The sequence below is a fragment of the Euleptes europaea genome, chromosome 7, assembly GCF_029931775.1.
Source record: "Euleptes europaea isolate rEulEur1 chromosome 7, rEulEur1.hap1, whole genome shotgun sequence".
NCBI classification, from domain to species: Eukaryota; Metazoa; Chordata; class Lepidosauria; order Squamata; family Sphaerodactylidae; genus Euleptes; species Euleptes europaea.
In genome coordinates, this window is record NC_079318.1 from 82,964,490 (window position 1) to 82,984,819 (window position 20,330).

Consider the following 20,330-nt stretch of genomic DNA (forward strand, 5'->3'; position numbering starts at 1 on the left):
ACTAGATGACCCCGGTGGGTCCCTTCCAACTCTACGCCTCTGCTGTGCACGCAGGAAGCCCTAATTCCCCCTGCATCTCCAGCTAAAAGAACCAGGTCGCGGGTTGTGTGAAAGTCGCTGCCAGTCAGAGCAGGCAACACTGGCTCCGACGCCCTCGACTCCGTATGCAACAGTTTCATGCGCTCGAGCCCTGATTCTTACTTATTTACTTTATTTAATTCACAGTGGGTAGCCGTGTTAGTCTATCTGCAGTAGTAGAAAAGGGCAAGAGTCCACCTTAAAGACTAACAAAAATATTTTCTGGTAGGGTATGAGCTTTCGTGAGCTACAGGTCACTTCTTCAGATACAGCTAGAATGTGAATCCATCTGTCTTTAATTAGAGGAGAGTGAATGGATTCACATTCTAGCTGTATCTGAAGAAGTGACCTGTGGCTCACGAAAGCTCATACCCTACCAGAAAATATTTTTGTTAGTCTTTAAGGTGCTACTGGACTCTTGCCCTTTTTTATTACTTTATTTCAATTTAACTTTACATCCCAGGCTGTCGGGAAAGGCACAGATCCCCTGGCTGTACGGAAGAAAGTCTTTTTCCTCCCCGGTGCAACGTCGAGCCTGGTTTGCTGCCCCCGCGCGCGCGAAGCGACTGGGGAGGCAGAACGGGGCACGGCTCAAAAGGGGCAGAATCCGCTGCGTCTGAGCGCGGGGCGGGGACTTTGGCGCCGCTCCCTTCGACCCCTTCCCTCTGTTCTCTACGGCGCCGCATTAGCCACGCCCCCTCGCTCCTACCAGGACGGGAAGGGGCGGGCCTCGGCTCGCTTTGCTCTGCGCCTCGCCGCCCGCTGAGGAAGTTGCCGCCGCTCCCTTGGCCGCCCTCCGCTTCTGGCCGAGGCGGCGACGATGTCTCAAGATGGCGGAGGCGGCCGAGCTGAAGGTGGGGAGGGGGAGGGGGGGAAACGGCCGTTTTTCTCCCCCCGGCCCCCCTCCCTCACCGGGGGGGGGGTCGGGGCAGAGAAGAAGCCTTTGTGATGAAAAGGACAGGGAAGGGGGGTGGGGAGAAGATCTGAGGAGGGAGGGGGTGGAGACCTGGGAGGAGTGATAGGGGGTAAAGGTAGGGGGTCGCGGTGGGGGTCGCGCGCGGGAGAGGCAAAGGGGGCCGCCCAGGAGGGGGCGCTGCAGGCAAGGAAGATATGGGGTAAGGAGGATGTGGGGAGAGAAAAAGCTCGAAGGGGGGAGAAGTAAATGGGGGGTGGAGAGGAGGCAGGAGTCATGGACAGTGTGTGTGTGTGGGGGAGATAATGCGAATATGGGAGGTGGGCTAGAAACTGAATTTTGGGGGGATATACCTGGGGGTAACGAGGAGGGGGGACGAAGGAAGCCTGTGGAGAGAGAAAGCTAGAAGCTCAAAAGGGGGAGAAGTACCTGGGGGGTCAAGAGGAGGCAGGAGTCGTGGACAGTGTGTGTGTGTGGGGGGGAGATGATGAGAATATGGGAGGTGGGCTGGAACTGAATGTGGGGGGGATATACCTGGGGGTAATGAGGAGGGGGGCACGATCTGGGGAAGGAAGCAGCCCGTGGAGAGAGAAAGGGGGAGAAGTACCTGGGGGTAGATGGGGGTAAAGAGGCGGCAGGAGTCATGGACAATGTTGGGGGGGGGAGATGATGAGAATATGGGAGGTGGGCTAGAAACTGAATGTGGGGGGGATATACCTGGGGGTAACGAAGGAAGCCTGTGGAGAGAGAAAGATAGAAGCTCAAAAAGGGGAGAAGTACCTGGGGGGTAAATGGGGGGTCAAGAGGAGGCAGGAGTCGTGGACTGTGTGTGTGTGTAGGAGATGATGAGAATATGGGAGGTGGGCTGGAACTGAATGTGGGGGGATATACCTGGGGGTAACGAGGACGGGGGCGAGATCTGGGGCAGGAAAGGGGGGAAGGAAGCAGCCCGTGGAGAGGGAAAGATAGAAACTCAAAAGGGGGAGAAGGAGCTGGGGGTAACTGGGGGGGGGGTGAAGAGGAGGCAGGAGTCATGGACAATGTGGGGGGGAGATAATGCGAATATGGGAGGTGGGCTAGAAACTGAAAGCAAGGGGATACCTGGGGGTAACGAGGGGGGGGGGAAGGAAGCCTGTGGAGAGAGAAAGATAGAAGCTCAAAAGGGGGAGAAGTACCTGGGGGGTAAATGAGAGGTAAAGAGGAGGCAGGAGTCGTGGACAGTGTGTGTGTGGGGGGGAGATGATGAGAATATGGGAGGTGGGCTGGAACTGAATGTGGGGGGGACATACCTGGGGGTAACGAGGAGGGGGGCACGATCTGGGGAAGGAAGCAGCCCATGGAGAGAGAAAGGGGGAGAAGTACCTGGGGGTAGATGGGGGGTAAAGAGGCGGCAGGAGTCATGGACAATGTTGGGGGGGGGGGAAGATGATGAGAATATGGGAGGTGGGCTAGAAACAAAGTGGGGGGATACCTGGGGGTAACGAGGAGGGAGGACGAAGGAAGCCTGTGGAGACAGAAAGATAGAAGCTCAAAAAGGGGAGAAGTACCTGGGGGGTAAATGGGGGGTCAAGAGGAGGCAGGAGTCGTGGACAGTGTGTGTGTGGAGGAGATGATGAGAATATGGGAGGTGGGCTGAAACTGAATGTGGGGGGGATATACCTGGGGGTAACGAGGAGGGGGGACAAGTTCTGGGGCAGGAAAGGGGGGAAGGAAGCAGCCCGTGGAGAGGGAAAGATAGAAACTCAAAAGGGGGAGAAGGAGCTGGGGGTAACTGGGGGGTGAAGAGGAGGCAGGAGTCATGGACAATGTGGGGGGGGGATAATGCGAATATGGGAGGTGGGCTAGAAACTGAAAGCAAGGGGATACCTAGGGGTAACGAGGGGGGGAAGGAAGCCTGTGGAGAGAGAAAGATAGAAGCTCGAAAGGGGGAGAAGTACCTGGGGGGTAAATGGGGGGTAAAGAGGAGGCAGGAGTGGACAGTGTGGGACACACACACATGGCCTGTATTCTGGAGTGGGGGGAGATAATGAGAATGTGGAAGGTGGGCTAGGACTGAAAGGGGGGATACCTGGGGGTAACGAGCCCTGGGGCAGGAAAGGGGGAAGGAAGCAGCCTGCAGGGTCTGGAAGAGGGATCACGAAGAGGGCTGGGAGTGTATCTCTGTAGTTAATGCGGGATAAGGCTTGAAGTAAGACGGAGCTGTAGGGAGCGGGAGAGGAAGCCCGGCCAGTGAAAACATCTCTTTTTGGGTCGTGGCAGGATGGTGGAAGTGAGAAGGGGAGGGCTGGAGGAGAGGGGGACTGGGCGTTAGTAGAGGGAAAGGGCCAGTGGTGGAGAGCCTCCATGGGGAGGTGGAGGGGAGCTTATGGGCAAAAACGCATGGGAGGTTTTTGCCTTGGATTTGCCGCTCTCTAAGTGCACATTTTCCCCAGCCAAATTCTCAAAACTCAAAAATAAGCCCCCATGCATTGTTTTGGGAATTCAGCTGGGAAAAATGTGCATCTAGAGAGTGGCAAATCCAAGGCAAAACCTCCCATGCGTTTTCGCCCTATGTGTTCAGATGACATTGGGTGTGTGTGTGTAGTGAGAATGTGGGGGGATAGCTAGGGTTGGGGGGGATGAGACAGTGGGAGCTCAGAGAAATGAAAGGCAATTGTATTTATTGGTGGTGGGGAGCAAAACTGAAACAGCCCTAAGGAAGCACAGACTGAGTTGAGAGGGAGAGTCCTGCAAAATTAGGATAAGAGAGATGGGGAAAGGCTGTGCAGGCACAAGATATCTGGAGGGGAGATAATGAGGAGGGGAAAGGATGTGGGGAGGAGTAAGTGAAGTGGGGGGAGATAAGAACCAGGGGAAGGGGTGCAGGGGGTCTTTCATCGTAAGAAAAGATATGGGAGCTTTGCCATAGTTGAAGAGTAGCGGCAAGGGGAGTTACAAGTACAGCTCAGAGAAGTTGAGGCTGTTTTGTCAGAAGAGATAAGGGTGAGGTATCTGAATGTAGTGAAAAGGGAGCCATAGGGAGATGGAGGGAAAGGGAGAGTAAAAAGGGGGGCTAGAAGCCCTGGGTAGTATTTGGGGGTGAAGGAGATTGAGGTTGAAAATGTGGTGTGTGGTTTTTTTTTTTTTTTGGGTGGCTGGAAGGGAGAAATGTGTGAGAAAGGAAAGCCTTGGGATCTGGGTTTGGGATATTTATTTAGGGGGTGTTTCGAGAGAGCAGGACAAGCTTGGGAATGAAGCTAACTTGAAAATTTAAGGGGGGGAATAAGGCTGGGGTGTGATTAAGGGGCTAGTTAGAGCTGCACTGAAAGGACGCGGCCCAAGGAGGATGGTGCCGTTTATTGAGAGGCAGAGGTATACCCAGGACATGGTCTGAATGCTTGCCTCACCACCAGAATGTGGAAAGTAATTATGGAGTGACTCTGAGCATACACCAAGTGTCTTTCCCCAGAACCTCAGTTTGCCTACCTCCAAACATCTGTATGATAGGAAATGTCGCCTCCTGACAGACTGGAGCCTCAAGTCACGTTTTAGAATTGCTTTAAGGGAAGATGGGGAGGGGGCAGATGACAGCCCTGAGTCACGTATGCTGTGTCATGTAATCGCATGGCTGGAGGATTTGTGGTGGGGCTGATCGCCTTCTGTATATATTTTTTTCTTTTTCTCTTTCCCATCTTTAGGATTCAGAGTGTAACCATCATTGTCCAACATCAGACCCCGGAATATGCATTTGTCCCTGGTAATTAATGAATTCCGAAAAGAATTTGGGTCCTTGCTGGTGTGTTTTAATATATTTTCCCCCCACAGGTTCCTAGCTGGCTTCTGGCTGGGTGGGGCTCTTGAGCTTTATCCATCCTGGTTGGAAAAAGACAGTGATGCGGTTAAAATGATTGCAGTGTGGATTGAGGACCTTTCACATTGCATTGTAGTGATTCCCCCATCTTATTTTTAGTAAACTTGCTTTAGATTTTTTTGGGTGATCACCTCTTAATTCAGCCAAGTGTCAAGAATGCTAGGCTATCCAGAGTTCATAACATTGCGGAGGCCCTTTAAAAATATTTTGGCAGTTAAGAGTTTTGAAATGTGCTATTTTGCATAAGAACAATAGACTAAAAAGTGGCGTTTTTTTGGCTGCTGTCCCCTCAGCTATCATTGGCTGAGGAGCTGTCATGTTAAAGAATAGCTGTATTCAAATTGCTCAGAAGGAAGCTGTCCATCTTAGAACTTAGCTGGGGAAAATCTCATGTAGGGCTTGTGGCCAGACATTTTGGCATGTTGTTTGACAAGAAAGCTTTGCACTTCATGAGCTTTCATTTTGTGACATCTCTGTGTTGGCCAGGTGGCAAGTTATGTGGTTCAGATTTACAAGCTTATTGCTTTATTCTACTTAGGCTGTTAAAGGTGGAGCCCTGGTATGCAAGCAGCAGACGGGGTAGTAAAAGCAGTTTTTGGATTGTGCACCTGAATGTTTCCCAGAGAAGGAAGAGAATTCCTGCATCTAGAAAACTAATGTAGAGGGGAGAAGAATTCTAGCCTAACTAGGGTTGGTATGCTTGTCAGTTGGCTGGTCAAATATTACCCATTGATTGTTATTTAACCACAGTCAAATTTTGCAAATATTCCTTTTTTTAAAAAGCCAAATATTTTTTGAAACCAAGAATGCCAATATGTAGGTGGCAGCTTACTTTTTTATTTAATTACAGTAACAGCAGGAGTACCCTGCAGCATTCAGAGGCAAACCTGGCAGCCTAGCAAAATTTCTCCTCCTGGCTAGAACTGCAGGCATCTCCAAACAGGAAGAATTATCCTGCTGCCTTTCAAAATTGCTTTTTAAAAATAATTCCCATTGCTTTGGTTTGTTTCTATGTTACTTTCATATTTTTGTTTAGTTTTGTAACTGTAGGCTGACTCTGGTGTTCCTTGAGAAACTGCAAAGATGAGAAAGGTTAAGTGAATAGCTCTTGTGTATCCTTATCTCTAACATTGTTAGGTTATGAATCATTACAATTTCTTTGTTTGGCAGTGAGTTAACTAATTTGTTCTTTGCAATTAGTGTAAGTATCAAACCTGTTGATGATTAAAGTATCTTTTTTTGTTCTAATAAAGTTAATGCTTTAAAAATACTTGATCAAATCTGGGGTTTTTTAACCAGTCAAACTGTACGCTTTAAATCTGCCCATTTCCTCAGTATAGAGGGTTGTTTTTTTTTAATGTAAAGGGAATTTTTTTCATATCCTATTGGGGAAGTGGTTAGGCCAGAACTGTTCTCCCTGGTGTGCTAGCTTTCAAACTGCAGGGAATCAGAGGGGTGGGTTTTTCTTGGTGGTTTGAGGTTTTTTGTTTTGCCTGGAAATTATTTTATCTTATGATTCATCTCACTCAAAGAGCAGTTTTGTTTATGGGCCTTAAATAGTGTGTTTCAACTCCTGATCACAAAGCAGTGTAGACAAATTTAACTCATTTCAATTAAGATAAGAAAGTCTAGGGTGTTTTTAAAATGGCAACAAATGAAAAGCCATACAGCAGGAGGAGAAAAATCAGACTTCCAGAAGGAGGAGGGAAGAGGGCTTGTCTTAACTTTTTCCTCTGCATTTATGTTCTGAAAATAAGCAAACATCCTTTGGAAGAACATACCAGTGTTCCAGAATTGCAGCAGAAAAAAATACATGATGCTGCCCTTCTCCCAAGTCAAGCTTATACCTTATACCAAAGCATACCAGAGCTGGCATGGTGTAATGGTTAAGAGCTGTGGACTCTAATCTGGAGAACCGGGTTTGGTTCCACATTCCTCCGCATGAGCGGCGGACGCTAATCTGATGAACCAGGTTGGTTTCCCCACTCCTGCTGGGTGACCTTGGGCTACTCACAGTTCTCTCTGAACTCACTCAGCCCCACCTAAATCACAAGGTGCCTGTTGTGAGGAGGAAAAGGAAGGCAATTGTAAGCCACTTTGAGACTCCTTAAGGTAGAGAAAAAGTGGGGAATAAAAACAAACTCTCCTTCCACCCTCCACCCTCTTTCAGGAAGAGAAAGAGGTTTCCCAGTACCTGAGACCCTTGAATTAAAAATTGAGGTGTTTGGGGTTGTTGTTTCTTTGTACACAGTATCTCCCTGGAAGCTTTGCTGCTTTTAGAAACCAGTTTGGCCTGTGCTAAATCTGAAGTTAGGCCTTCACCGTCAATCCTCCCACCTTGGGGAGGGAGGATAAATCCCTGCTGGGATGGTTATCGCTGAGGCTCGGTTTTAATAGGCCAAAGCCGCTGCCTTAAATTGGGCTCAGAAATGGACTGGGAGCCAGTGTAGTTGTAGTATGATAAGGATGTTGAAATGTATCTCTGCCGCCTTCTGCCTGGTATTCAGGACCTGTTGGCATTTCTCAGTTGCCTTTGTCCTACCCTCTCCACTTGCTGTTGCCTATGGACTGAGTCCATTTCACAGTATCAGTGTGTTGCAGAAGAGAAGGTTGTTGTTGTTTTTCACCACATGCAAGCCTGTGTGGACATTTTCTGCGAGGTAGCAAGAGTTTGGGATTGGCCATAGTCGTGCCGGGTTTGGGTGCTGAGATACTGCAATAAATCGTAGTTTGGAATGAACTAATTAATTCTTAAAAGCTGGGCACAAACATCTCGGCCTCACCCTCTTGCCGTTCAATCCATACCACAGTGTGGAATTTGAAGGGGAGAAGGTGATTGTTGATCAAGTAATACCGCTTTCCTCAAACCGCTTTCCTCAAACAAGTGAGCCAAGCTGCGATTCTGTGTTTGATTTGGGCTGGGGAGCCCCCAAGTCAGCTGCTCTACGCATACCAAAATAACCAAGCAATCCTTAAAGGGTGAGGGAGCTTCTCAGGAGCCGGTGCAAGGCTCGGGTGCCGGTGCTCCCTCACCAGCAGCATTTTTTTGGCATAAATTTTTGTGCTGGTGTCTGGGGGGGCGGTGTTCCCGACCCCAGGGGCGGAGCTGACATTAGTCAACTCTGTAAGCCCTATTGGCCTGGGAATGCCCCCTTTCTCCAGGCGCCGAGTTACGCCTGCAAAACCCCTGGTGTAGCCCCGTGAAGCTCTATGGCTGAGTTTCAGGGGGCTTGGGGGGGAAATTGCTCCCCCCCCCATGCAGCTGCAAGCCACTTATTAGGCGAGCAGCTGCGCTGTCCCCGGGCACATTGTAAGTACCCCCCCCTTCAGGATTGGGCTGTAAAATGATATTGCAGAGATTCAGTGAGCTTCTGTCTATGAGGGTGGGTAACTTCTGCGTGTCTGGTACAGAGATGTATCAAAATTATAGGCTATCTCTCTTCCCCCCTGCAGAGAAACACTGAAAATGTGTGTCCCCAGAACAGTGACTCATGCAGAGATATAATTGGCAGCCTCCTCTCAAGGTGTGGGTTCTTTAGATACCTGGGAGTCTAATTCTTTTTTGCAGTTTGGGATGTAGGTAAGGAGGAGGCCTGCAATGGTTACTAGAGTTTTTGTGGTTCAAATGCTGTATTGTCCCCACTCTGCTGATCTGTGCCCTTTCTGCCAAACCCAGGCTCGTCTTTGGACTAACTTTGAAGTAATATTGAAATGTGCCTGAAACATTAAAAAGGGGGTAGTGGGGTAGGGGAGAGACATCTCATCTGTGGAAACTCCTCCCAAGTCTGTGCAGCTGTCCTTTGGTTGGGATGGCAAATCACCGGGTCTTTTGGAACGGAGAAGCTTTGGCAGAATGTGCATGGGCCTTTGCGTTCTTTGTTTAAAAGCCGAAGCTCTTCTCTCTCCCTTCTTCTCTCCGCCCTAGCAATTTTTCCTGCCGATTCCCCCTTTGCAAATAAATTCTAAACCGGAAAATTCTCCTTTGAGGAGTGTAATTTCTCAGCGTGCCTGCCATGTGTGCATGCCGCCTTCTCGAAGACAGATTTAGCCCACCCAGGAGGCCCCGAACATTTGCCCAGCTGGCTGCCTCCATGGCTTTCTTTAACCTCTTTCCTTTTCTTTCTTTGAAGTCTTGAAGGCTGTCTTCCAGCAAACCGAATTCCCTCTTGTCTCCCTACTCCCACCCCTTACCGACGCCTTTCTTTCCACCCACCCCCCCAACTGTTCTTACTTTGTGGGCCTGCGGCATACTGGGTTTCCTTGCCTTAAGGAGGTCTGTCTAGCGGGCTGAAAGGGGATCATCTGGCAAGAGAAATGGGGATTTTATTTGAATTTACGTTTGTGGATTCGTTATTGATGACCTTCGCTCAACAGTGGCAGACTGCGGTCTAGCTCTAGGAATGGAGCGTCTTCTGCAGTTTAAAACTGGGGGAAAAATGTGCGCCAAGGAGACTGCAGACAGCCATGATAACACAGAACTGGCAACCAGAATAAAATAACAGATCAAGCAAATCATATATATGCACGTAATTATATATACACATACAACTTGGTCTGTCTCTCCCCCCCCCCCCCCCGCCCCATTACACTGTTCTCAGGATTTCCAAGAATTCAAAATGTTCTGTCAAGGAGAAGGGGAGTGAAAGCGAAGAATTTGAAGTTATAGTGACATGGGAGGAAACAACCGATTGCTGCTTTTGCTCCTCTGCTTTTCTGGCTAATGTCCAGCTTACGAATTCACCTCTGTTTGCTTTCACTCGTCTTCATAGCCACAAATGAGGCTGGTCTGTTGCACAGGGGAAGGGCCCTAGCTCAGTGGCAGAACATATGCTTGACATGCAGAAGGTTCAATCCCTGGCATCTCCAGTTAAAAGGGACTAGGCAGGTAGGTGGTGTGAAAGACCTCTGCCTGAGACCCTGGAGAGCCGCTGCCGGTCTGAGTAGACAATACTGACTTTGATGGACCAAGAGTCTGATTCAGTATAAGGCAGCTTCATGTGTTCATTTATTTTCCACCCTTCCTCCAAGGAGCTCAAGGCAGTATACATGGTTCTCTCCTCCATGTAATCTTTGTATCAATCCTGCGAGGTAGGTTAGGCTGGCTGGCCCAGGGTCACACCGTGATTGGAATGTGGGTCTGCTCAGTCTAGTCTCGTGGTCTAACCACTGTACCACGCTGGCTAGGGTTGCCAGGTCCCTGTGCACCACCGGTGGGAGGTTTTTTGGGCGGAGCCTGAGGAGGGTGGGTTTTGTGCAGGGGAGGGACTTCCATACCATAGAGTCCAATTGCCAAAGTGGCCATTTTCTCCAGGTGACTGGATCTTTTGGCTGGCGATCAGTTGTAATAGCAGGAGATCTCCAGCTGGTACCTGGAGGTTGGTAACCCTAACACTGGCCCAGTAGCTTTATTTTACGCAAGGAAACAAAGCTGTATTCCATGTCTTTGCAGTGGAATCCTGCAAGTGAAAAATATGTTAACTGCATTCATGTTCAAAACTCTTGGGAGCCAGTGTCCAATTTCTGTGCAAAACTAGGGGGGGGGGGATATTTTATACTTCCTCCGAAACGGTCAGATTTTTAACCGACTGGGCTCCTAAGGTACATTTTCCTGCATGCTGCTGTGAAAGGCTTTGCTTAGAAGCTTTTTTTATATCACACACTGCTGGAAATGTGAATCATAAGCATTTTAAGGGAGGTTCTTGCTGTGGCGTGAGAGAATGCCGTTGTTATGCTGTACTGTGGAAACTGTAATCGGAGAGATTGTGGGCACCGAGGCAACCCACAGCCTGGCTATCAAGATGGGGTGCGGGTTGCAGAGCTGGTTGGCTGTTGCTTTGGCAAGAACTTCCAATTGTCTGCCAAGGAAGTTTCAAGGCCTCTACTCAGAATGAGATACAAATTCATGCTGCAGTCCTCCTCCTTGCTAAAGTGACTCATTTTTAATCTTTCGGCTTGTTTAGAAAGCTTTTTACCAATTTTTAAGAAATGCCTAAAGCACCGAACAAGATTTTAAAAAGCAGATGAAGTTGTACAAATAGTGACAGCCAGCTATTCTAAAAAAACAAAAATGAAATCTCCCATATTTAGAAGGCTGGTGATTTCTTTTACAATTTTTTTATAACTGGAACCTGAAAGTGTATGGGAGGGAAGCATGGTGGGTGTCTGTCAGAGGCTGGCTTGTTACTGAGGTGGCCCCACAGGAAATCCAGAAAATGGTTAATTACTTTTCATCAGTTTTTATCTCTTTAACCTGCTTTTTGCAGTTACTCTACAACAACCCTGAGAGCTAGTGTTACGGTCTTGGATGGCACTTATAGGAGGGATTTCTGTCAGTGGCTTAGGCCTCCCTCACTTCACCTATCCTACTGCAGCCTAAAATGTTCCTCAAAAGGCCAGTCGTGAGGGACAAGAGATCCTCGAGAACAGCAAGCAGGGATACTCTGAGGTCTGTGGTGGGATTGGTGAAAATTCCCCCTCCAGCCTATGGATTAGGTTGGAGAAAATCATAAGGAAGGCCATGCTGGATCAGACCAAGGCCCATCAAGTCCAGCAGTCTGTTCACACAGCGGCCAACCAGGTGCCTCTGGGAACCTGGGGAGGGGCTGTGGCTCAGTAGTAGAGCATCTGCTTGGCATGCTGAAGGTCCCAGGTTCAATCCCCGGCATCTCCAGTTAAAGGGACTAGGCAGGTAGGTGATGTGAAAGACCCCTGCCTGAGACCCTGGAGAGCCACTGATGGACCAAGGGTCTGATTCAGTGGAAGGCAGCTTCATGTGTGTTCATGTGTTCAAGCCCACAAGCAAGATGACTGCAGCAGCAACCTGCCTTTGTTCCACAGCACCTAATATAGTAGGCATGCTCCTCTGATCCTGGAGAGAATAGGTGTGCATCATGATGACTAGTATCCCTTCTTACTCGTAGCCATGAATACCCCTCTCCTCCATGAACATGTCCACCCCCCTGTTAAAGCCTTCAGCCATCACATCCTGGGGCAGGGATTCAAATCTCCCTGTAGCTGTGACGCTTACAGGTGATCTTGGCCCAGTGGTGTGCGCTCGGCCTAATTACCCCACAGGCTTGTTGCGAGGGTGGAATGGGGACAGGGATGTTCTTTGAAGGAAGAATGAGATACAACTGCGATAGATAGCAGGGGCCTGTACGAATGTGGGGATCCAGCCTCGTAAGGCATGGATTGATTGACCAGAATGACATGTAAAGGGCACCCCCCGTGAGTCACGGACTGTGCCAGAACTTGAATCTCTCCTAGCTGCCTTGAACAGTGAGGAAAGGCAGGGTATAAATGTTTAAATACATTAGCAATAGTCAAACCAATCAAGCTGTCTAAGCAGTGGGCCAAAGTGACTCCCTCTTATTCAGTGCTCACTGTTCACCCAAAATGGATGTGTCACTTGGATTTTGGACGGAAAGAGAAGTATCAGGCTAAGAGAGGCGTTTGAGAAAATGAAGGGGAGGGAATACAGAAAAGGCAGAGTAGAAGCTCCACATCTCCTCCTCCTCTGCAATTAGTGTGCATAGATTATTGGTCTAGTTCCAGTTATTATTTTTTAATCCCCCCTTTTTTTCTTATTTCAAGACAGGTTGCAGCCCCCCCAATCTGGGCCTCAGAATCAATTCTCAGGACTTCCGAGAGAGCCAGCGTGGTGTAGTGGTTTGGAGTGGTGGTTTGGAGCAGTGGACTCTGATCTGGAGAACCGGGTTTGATTCCTCACTCCTCCACATGAGCGGCGGAGGCTAATCTGGTGAGCTGGATTTGTTCCCCCGCTCCTACACATGAAGCCAGCTGGGTGACCTTGGGCTAGTCACATGCTCTCAGCCCCACCTACGTCACAGGGTATCTGTTGTCGGGAGGGGAAGGGAAGGTGATTGTAAGCCGGTTTGGTTCTTCCTTAAGTGGTAGAGAAAGTCGGCATATGAAAACCAACTTTTCTTCTTCCCGGTACACCCCAACGCCCACTGGGAGCTGGCAAAAAAGGCCCCACACACCCAGCCCAACCTGTGACAGGATTTCAGACCTCTTCTTAAGCATGCTGACATTGCTACTTTAAAACCAGTTTCAGTTGCAGCTCGCAAACGTAGACGCCAATGAGGACTGGAAACCGAGGTCAGGCAAATGGCTCAGTTTTCATGGTCTTCCGAGCCCTGCTTCCCTGAGGCTCATGTGTCAGTTTCCCCTCCATTTCTGAGTTTCTCCCAACCATAGATGGTACGTCTGGTTCCAGTTTTTATTTTAAGAGTCCATGAGGACTGGCAACCAAGTTCCAACGATGGTTTCATATCATGACTTGGAAGGTAATACTGACCATAGTGTGGCAGATTTGGATGCTGCAGAAGACTCCGCTTGGGGTGGGGAGGAGACGTTTGCGAATCTGTGACACGTTCCTGGTCATCCAAACTGCAATGGGCCAGTGTTGGGCCGTAAGCCTTCTAAATAATGTGGTATCAGGAACGCATCTGCTGTGTGGATTTTTAGTTTGATCGAAGCCAGGCTCTCGGTGGTACGAACGCCATCTGGAAAGAAGCGAGAGCTATAACGTGGCACCCACATGAAAATGTTCAGCTGTTGCTTGGGGCTTGCCAGGCTTTTGCATTATTCTAGCTCAGCACTGGGCTGGGGAGCGGATCCAAGAACAGAAGGAGGGGCGGCTATGCGCCAGTCCTGCTGGAAAGGGGCTTGCCGCCCATCGCCAGCTTCAGTCTTCACCTGCAAGGGGAAATGGGTAACCAATAGTGTACCGAACTGACTAGTTTGCTTCAGACTGGTGAGGATGTGACTCTGATTCTAAGAAGTGGAGACTTGTGTGCCAGGTTGTCCTTTCCCTCTCCACAGCCCCTTCCTTCCTGCCTTGACCACCATTAAAAGAGAGGTTAGTTAGCATCTTGGTTATGGCTCTGTAAGTGGTGGAACTAATACCGTATTTCACTGCATAATTGTTGCCGCCGCATAATCGTCGGATGCTGTTTTTTCAGTAAAAAAATTGGTTTATAACCTTTCATCACGTAATTGTCGCATGGTATAATTCTGTTTGTCATGCTGCTTAAAAGGTAAACAGAGCGGCAATGTATTCCCCAGTGGCATATGGACACACATTTATCTCTCGCTCATTGCGAGCCGCGAGCCTAGAATTCTCAGTGCTCGCACATTGTCAGTATATTTCCGAAAGCCGACTTGGTGTGGTTTGTTTAGAGCACTTGCAGTACTAACGGTATTGTCACTCAACCCAATAAAGTGACATGAGCTGGGAGGCGCGGGGGGAAAAGCCAACTGCTGCAGCCCGGCACCTGGCCATTGCAGCCACGTTTCCTAATGCCAGAAGGAGGGAGATACTGCATAATTTTTAAATTAAAATCTTTACATAATTCACTTTTTTGCAGAAAAATTTGGCATAAAATCTGCGACAATTATGTGGTGAAAGATGGTAACCTGTTTCAAGTCTGTTTTCAAACAAAGTGTGTGTGTGTGTGGGGGGGGTGTTGAATGTGTTGGTACCAATCGGCAGGAGGGAACTTTGCCTAGCCCTCTCAGGCTTGACCATTTTCCCCTGGAAGCAGAATCCTCTTTCTTCAAATCAGTTAATTTTTCGTTTCCTTGGCCGTCCAAGTAAAATACTGGTTGATTTCTCTACTAGGATGGTGTGTTATTATAATAGTAATAACATTCTTATTGGGGTGGGGGAGACAAAGTGTTTTTATTAGGAAGGAAAGCAAAGTCCCTGTGGGCTCCCTTGTAACATTTCCCTTCAAGCCTCTCCATTAATATTTCATTCATCTGATGCTGACTGATGAGGGGGGAAAATGTGAGCTCACAAGTGTTCAGATTTAAATGTGCGCATCTTATTTCTGAACTTGTAGGTGGTTTGAGTCATGTTTTTTTAATCCGCCGTAGACTATTTGAAGCTTGTTGTGTGATGAGCCTTTAAATCACTACCTAAATGGCTTTAAAAAAATTGGACTGTTGATAATGTTCAAGTTAATGTCTAGTTTCCCAACATTAAAATTAGAGGATCTAGAAGACCCAGGTTGGAATCACTGCTCTGCTATGGAAGCTTTCTGGATGACCTTGGGGCCAGTCACTCTCAGCCTAATCTACCTCGCAGGGTTGTTGTGAGAATAACATGAGCAAAGAAAGAACATTGTTAATAAACTGCTCCTGGGCCCCTGTTGATAAAAATAAGATATAGATAGATTAATAAACATTTAACACTGCGGTGTGAAAGAACAGGAATTATTCACCCCCCTCCATGATTTCTGCCTAAGTCTCTGTTTTGATTAGAGGGGGGACAGCTTGGTGCAGTATTTTGTGCAGAGCCCCAGCAGGCACACTCCTCTGAAAGCATCTAAGGATGGTCTATTTCTGCATCAGGAATAATGTAGTTATACCGCCATTGTATAGTTTTATTGAACTGGTTGTGTGTTAACATAAGGACATAAGAAAAGCCATGCTGGATCAGACCAAGGCCATCAAATCCAGCAGTCTGTTCACACAGTGGCCAACTAGGTCCCTCTAGGAAGCTCACAAACAAGATGACTGCAGCAGCACCATCCTGCCTGTGTTCCACAGCACCAAATACATTTGGCATGCTCCTCTGATCCTGGAGAGAGTAGGTATCATGACTAGCGTCCATTTGGATGCTATTGAATTGGGAATTTAAGCGCTCTGTCTGTGGGGTGTGGGGTAGGAATCTCTTAAGCAGTCTAAAAACGCCCTGCTGGATCAGGCCCAAGGCCCATTAAGCCCATCACCTGGCTTGCTGCAGCAGCTGGCCAGATGCCTCTGGTGCACCTCTAAGTAGAGCATGCTTATTATATTAGGTGCTGTGGAACAGCCAGATAATGCTGCTGCAGTCTTCTTGTTTGTGGGCTTCTTAGAGGCACCTGGTTGGCCACTGTGTGAGCAGACTGCTGGACTTGATGGGCTTTGGTCTGATCCAAAGGGACGAGGCAAGTAGGTGATGTGAAAGACCTCTGCCTGAGACCCTGGAGAGCCGCTGCCAGTCTGAGTAGACAATACTGGCTTCGATGGACCAAGGGTCTGATTCAGTATAAGGCAGCTTCATGTGTTCATTAGTGGTACAGCACAAGTCCTTTTTTTTTTCTTCCTATGACCACCCGGAGACTAGCAACCCTACCCTGGAGTGCCAGCAAACAGGCCAGAGAGTCCAAGGCCTTCCCCTGAAGCTGGCATCAGTGCTGGGGAGGCAGGAGAGAGAAAATTTTCCAAAGTTTTGAAACCGCATAGAAAACACGGTTTTTGGGGAAGCAGTGGGGAGAAAATGAATTTGAGGGGAGGGGGATCACTGCAAATTCTTTCTTATCCACCCTTGAGAAGGTGCAGAAAAGAGCAACCAAAATGATTAGGGGACTAGAGCAACTGCCCTATGAGGAGCGGTGAAAAGGCTTACGGCTGTTCAGCTTGGAAAGAAGGGGGCTAAGGGGAGACATGATAGAGGTCTATAAAATTATGCATGGTTTGGAGAGAGTGGACAGAGAGAAGCTTTTCTCCCTCTCATAATACTAGAATGCGGGGTCATCTGCTGAAGCTGGAGGGTGAGAGATTCAAAACAGATAAAAGGAAGTATTTCTTCACACAATGCATAGTTAAATTGTGGAACTCCCTGCCCCAGGATGTAGTGATGGCTGCCAACTTGGAAGGATTTAAGAGGGGAGTGGACATGTTCATGGAGGAGAGGGGTGTTAATGGCTAGTTAAAACAGATGCTAGTCATGATGCTTACCTATTCTCTCCAGGACCAGAGGAGCATGTTGAATATATTAGGTGCTGTGGAACACAGGCAGGATGGTTCTGCTGCAGTCGTCTTGTTTGGGGGCTTCTTAGAGGCACCTGGTTGGCCACTGTGTGAACAGACTGCTGAACTTGATGGACCTTGGTTTGATCCAGCATGGCTTTTCTAACAATTCTAACCCTCGGTTGTACTTTAAAATGCTGACTATATTACATCTATCTCAGGAGCAGAATTCTGATTCAAGAGGAAGATAGGTCCCCGTAGGTGATAATGTGGCCACCACTCTCTGTCTACATTAACCCAAAATAGCCCAGGGTGCCCAAATGCAAAACAAGTCATAGAAATACACATAAAGCCCACAAACCCTGCAGCCTGCTGCACTGTGTTAAAACTAGTTGACCTTACAAATGAGTAAAACATGACTAGGATCAGGCCTCACAGAGGGAGGCTTTCTTATCTGGGCTTCTGTGCTAGGTAATGTTTTGCATCATCACTCAGGAAACCAAATCCCTTGTATTTGGGGTCAGCTGTTACAGATTAGTGGTTAAGAGAATAAGCTGTGATCCAAGAGACCTCTGTCGCTTGTTGAAGTTCGTTCTGTGGCCTTAGGCAAGCCACTGTCTCTCAGCCCCCGGGCCAGAATATTTTTGTTCACCCAGGCTTTTAACTAGATTTTTATCCTCTTGCTTTGTACCCCCACACACACACTGTTAATGCTGATATTAGTAATTGCTGTTTCAGTTTACAGAGTTCTAATTTATATTAATTGTTACAAATATAAAAGTTTAAATTATGCTATTTATTGTTTCATTAATTTTTCCCCAACCATCTTGAGCCAGACTCTGAAGAAGGCAGGGTAGGTAATTTTTAAAACACTGCTTCATTATTTTGTTCCATATCCTACTTCCCCCCCTCCCAACAGGGACCCAAAGTGGCTCATTCTCCCCTCCTCTACCCTGTGCTCACAACAACCCTGTGAGGTAGGTTAGGCTGAGAGATTGTGGCGGGTCCAAGGTCACTTGGCATGGCTGCGTGGCAGAGCAGGGATTCGACCCCGATAGTCCCAGGTCCTAGTTTGCCACTATAACCGCTGAGTCATGCTGCCGTTAAAAATCGTTTTAGTCCTGTTTCGTTAAGTTCCTTTCCATTTATCCCAATATTTCCAGCTTCAGGAACCAAATCACTCCCCATCTTCATAATTTCCCCCTACTTTTTTCCTCTAGTGATGTTTCCCAAGTCTGACTGTGTTAGAACTCAGCCCGTGGGCTTCTTCTCATGTCTAGGAGTGCCATGATGAAAGCGAAGAAACAATTGGTGCAAGGGAAATAATATTTTGATAAGTTACGAACATAAGAACAGCCCTGCTGGATCAGACCAAGGCCCATCAAGTCCAGCAGTCTGCTCACACAGCGTCCAACCAGGTGCTGTAACCTCAAGTTCTGTAACCCCAATGCGTTTCGCATGAGCTTCTTCCAGGGCAGTCTTTTTCTACTTCAGTGTCCCATGCAAGCAGTAAAGCTGGGATAGAAAAAGATTCCTCCTGAAGAAGCTCACACATTGGGGCTACAGAACTTATTAAAATATTATTTCCCTTGCACTAATTGTTCCTTTACTTTCGTTTTGTTTTGGTGCGGCCCCCTCTTTTTCTTCCTAGGAGTGCCATGAGCCTACCACTGAAAGTCTGAGGGCTAGCAATGTTTTTTGCGAACGACGACGGCAAATGAGCTCAGTGACCCTTCAGTTTTTAGGGGTGTGATTGTAATTGTGCGACCCTTCCATTTTTAGGGTTGTGAGCGAGGGAGAGAAAATTCTTTCTTTGCATCATTCATAGGTCTCTATCAGGTTGTTAACGTTTTATTTTTTTAATTTGTGCATAGCCCACCTTTCTCACTGAGAGGGTGGATCATGCGGCGTAAAACAATGTAGCCAAATAGAGCGAGAGAGACAGTGGGACATCTCAGTACGACTAGGATTACAAGGGCTAAAAACAATGCAAAAAAACTATCAGCCGTGGTATGTCAAATAGGAAGATTTTTCTAACAGAGCGGTTCCTCAGTAGAACAAGCTTCCTCGGTAGGTGGTAAGCTCTCCTTCCCTGGAGGTTTTTAAGCAGAGGCTAGATGGCCATCTGTCAGCAATGCTGATCCTATGACCTTAGGCAGCTCATGAGAGGGAGGGCAACTTGGCCATCTTCAGGGCATGGAGTAGGGGTCACTGGGGGTGTGGGGGGGAGGTAGCTGTGAATTTCCTGCATTGTGCAGGGGGTTGGACTAGACTCTGGTGGTCCCTTCGAACTCTATGATCCCATGAAATAATGCAAAAGGTGGGATTACAAAAGTAGAAAACAATGTAGTAAGAGCAGTATTATAATACCGTAAACAAGTAGTACATACCACACGCAGGGCCATAGGGTACAGTCCTGCTCCCTTGGTAAAAACGCCTTCAGAACCATTCTGTTACGTTATAGATCCCCTTCAGTCATCCCCTTTTAAAGACCCAAACTCTTTCAGCCTTTCCTGTTTGGAAGGTTTCCCTCAAACTCTTAATCGTGGTGTTGAAATGAGGATTCTGATTTTTGTGTTAATGGGTATGACCACAGAATCAGGGAGTGGGTGTTGATTATCCATTAATTATAAAGTGGTGTGTGTGTGGTGGGGAGGTTCGTTGCCAAAAGGCTTCTGCTTTGAATGCCAGAAATGCTACGGTTGCCCTGGCCTTGGCTTTGGGGGGCCGCCTCTCCAAACCCACAAATTCCTAACGTCTTTTCTCCTCCTCCTTTTAGCACATGGTTATGAGCTTTAGAGTGTCGGAGCTGCAGGTGCTTCTGGGTTTCGCGGGCAGGAACAAGAGCGGACGGAAGCATGAGTTGCTCACCAAGGCCCTGCAGCTGCTGAAGTCCGGCTGCAGCCCGGCCGTTCAGATGAAAATCAAGGAGTTGTACCGGCGACGGTTCCCCCGGAAGATCCTGACCCCCTCCGACTTATCCATGCTCCACCTCCAGGCTGGACAGCTGCCCTCGGCCACAGCGCTGACTCAGGGCACCATGTGCCACTTGCCCTACAACAGCGGGTCGGTGACTTCCACCGTGCCGGCTGGCATGTTGCCCCCGGTGCCTATGTTGGGACCCAAACACGAGACGGACGTTCCGCACTTGTCACCCCCCATCCATCCGGTCCATCCCGACGTCAAAATGAGGCGGTTACCCTTCTATGACGTCTATGATGAACTCATCAAGCCTACCACGTTAGGTAAGTCCGCTAAACTGCTTCTCTCTTCTAAAAATGTGTTCTCCCTTGCTTATTTGTTCTTCCTTGCTGGCCATAGTTGGAAGTTTTGGCTTGATGGAGGCAGAAAGAAAGAGTTCTGTGGGACTCATAAGTTTATTGGTCTCAGAAAAAAATATTAGCTGGAACTGTTGGGAGGAGCATCATTTAGTCCATAATCTGGGACCAGAGAGCAGAAGCATTCTTTCAGATTTCAGAGGAGTAGAGAAGTCATTTTCAAAGGAGGGGCTGAGGCCTGTAGCAAGGCTCAGAGTCTCTCTCTTGATGATCTATTTGTTTATTTGGAAGGTGTGAAGGAACTGACTCGACAGCCCCTGTTCCCTTTGGGTCCCTGGGAGTTCCCAACACCACACCCTTTCAACCTGGCGTAATGGTTAAGAGTGGCAGACTCTAATCTGGAGAACTGGGTTTGATTCCCCACACCTCCACATGAACAGTGGACTCT

General features: G+C 48.2%; 1 protein-coding gene across 2 annotated transcripts in view; it reads left to right on the forward strand.

Annotated features, from left to right (window-relative positions):
* The first annotated feature begins 812 nt into the window (after positions 1–812).
* The window catches only part of PIAS3 (protein inhibitor of activated STAT 3), a 48,842-nt gene continuing 29,324 nt past the window's right edge, over positions 813–20,330 (forward strand). Inside the window, exons 1-3 of one of the 2 annotated variants that reach the window (XM_056852470.1) lie at positions 813–932; positions 4,669–4,727; positions 19,384–19,849. In XM_056852470.1, the coding sequence (XP_056708448.1) occupies positions 4,713–4,727; positions 19,384–19,849 (481 nt within the window). In that variant the 5' untranslated portion in view covers positions 813–932; positions 4,669–4,712. The remainder of the gene's footprint in view (positions 933–4,668; positions 4,728–19,383; positions 19,850–20,330) is intronic. The other variant, XM_056852469.1, reaches the window with a different exon arrangement.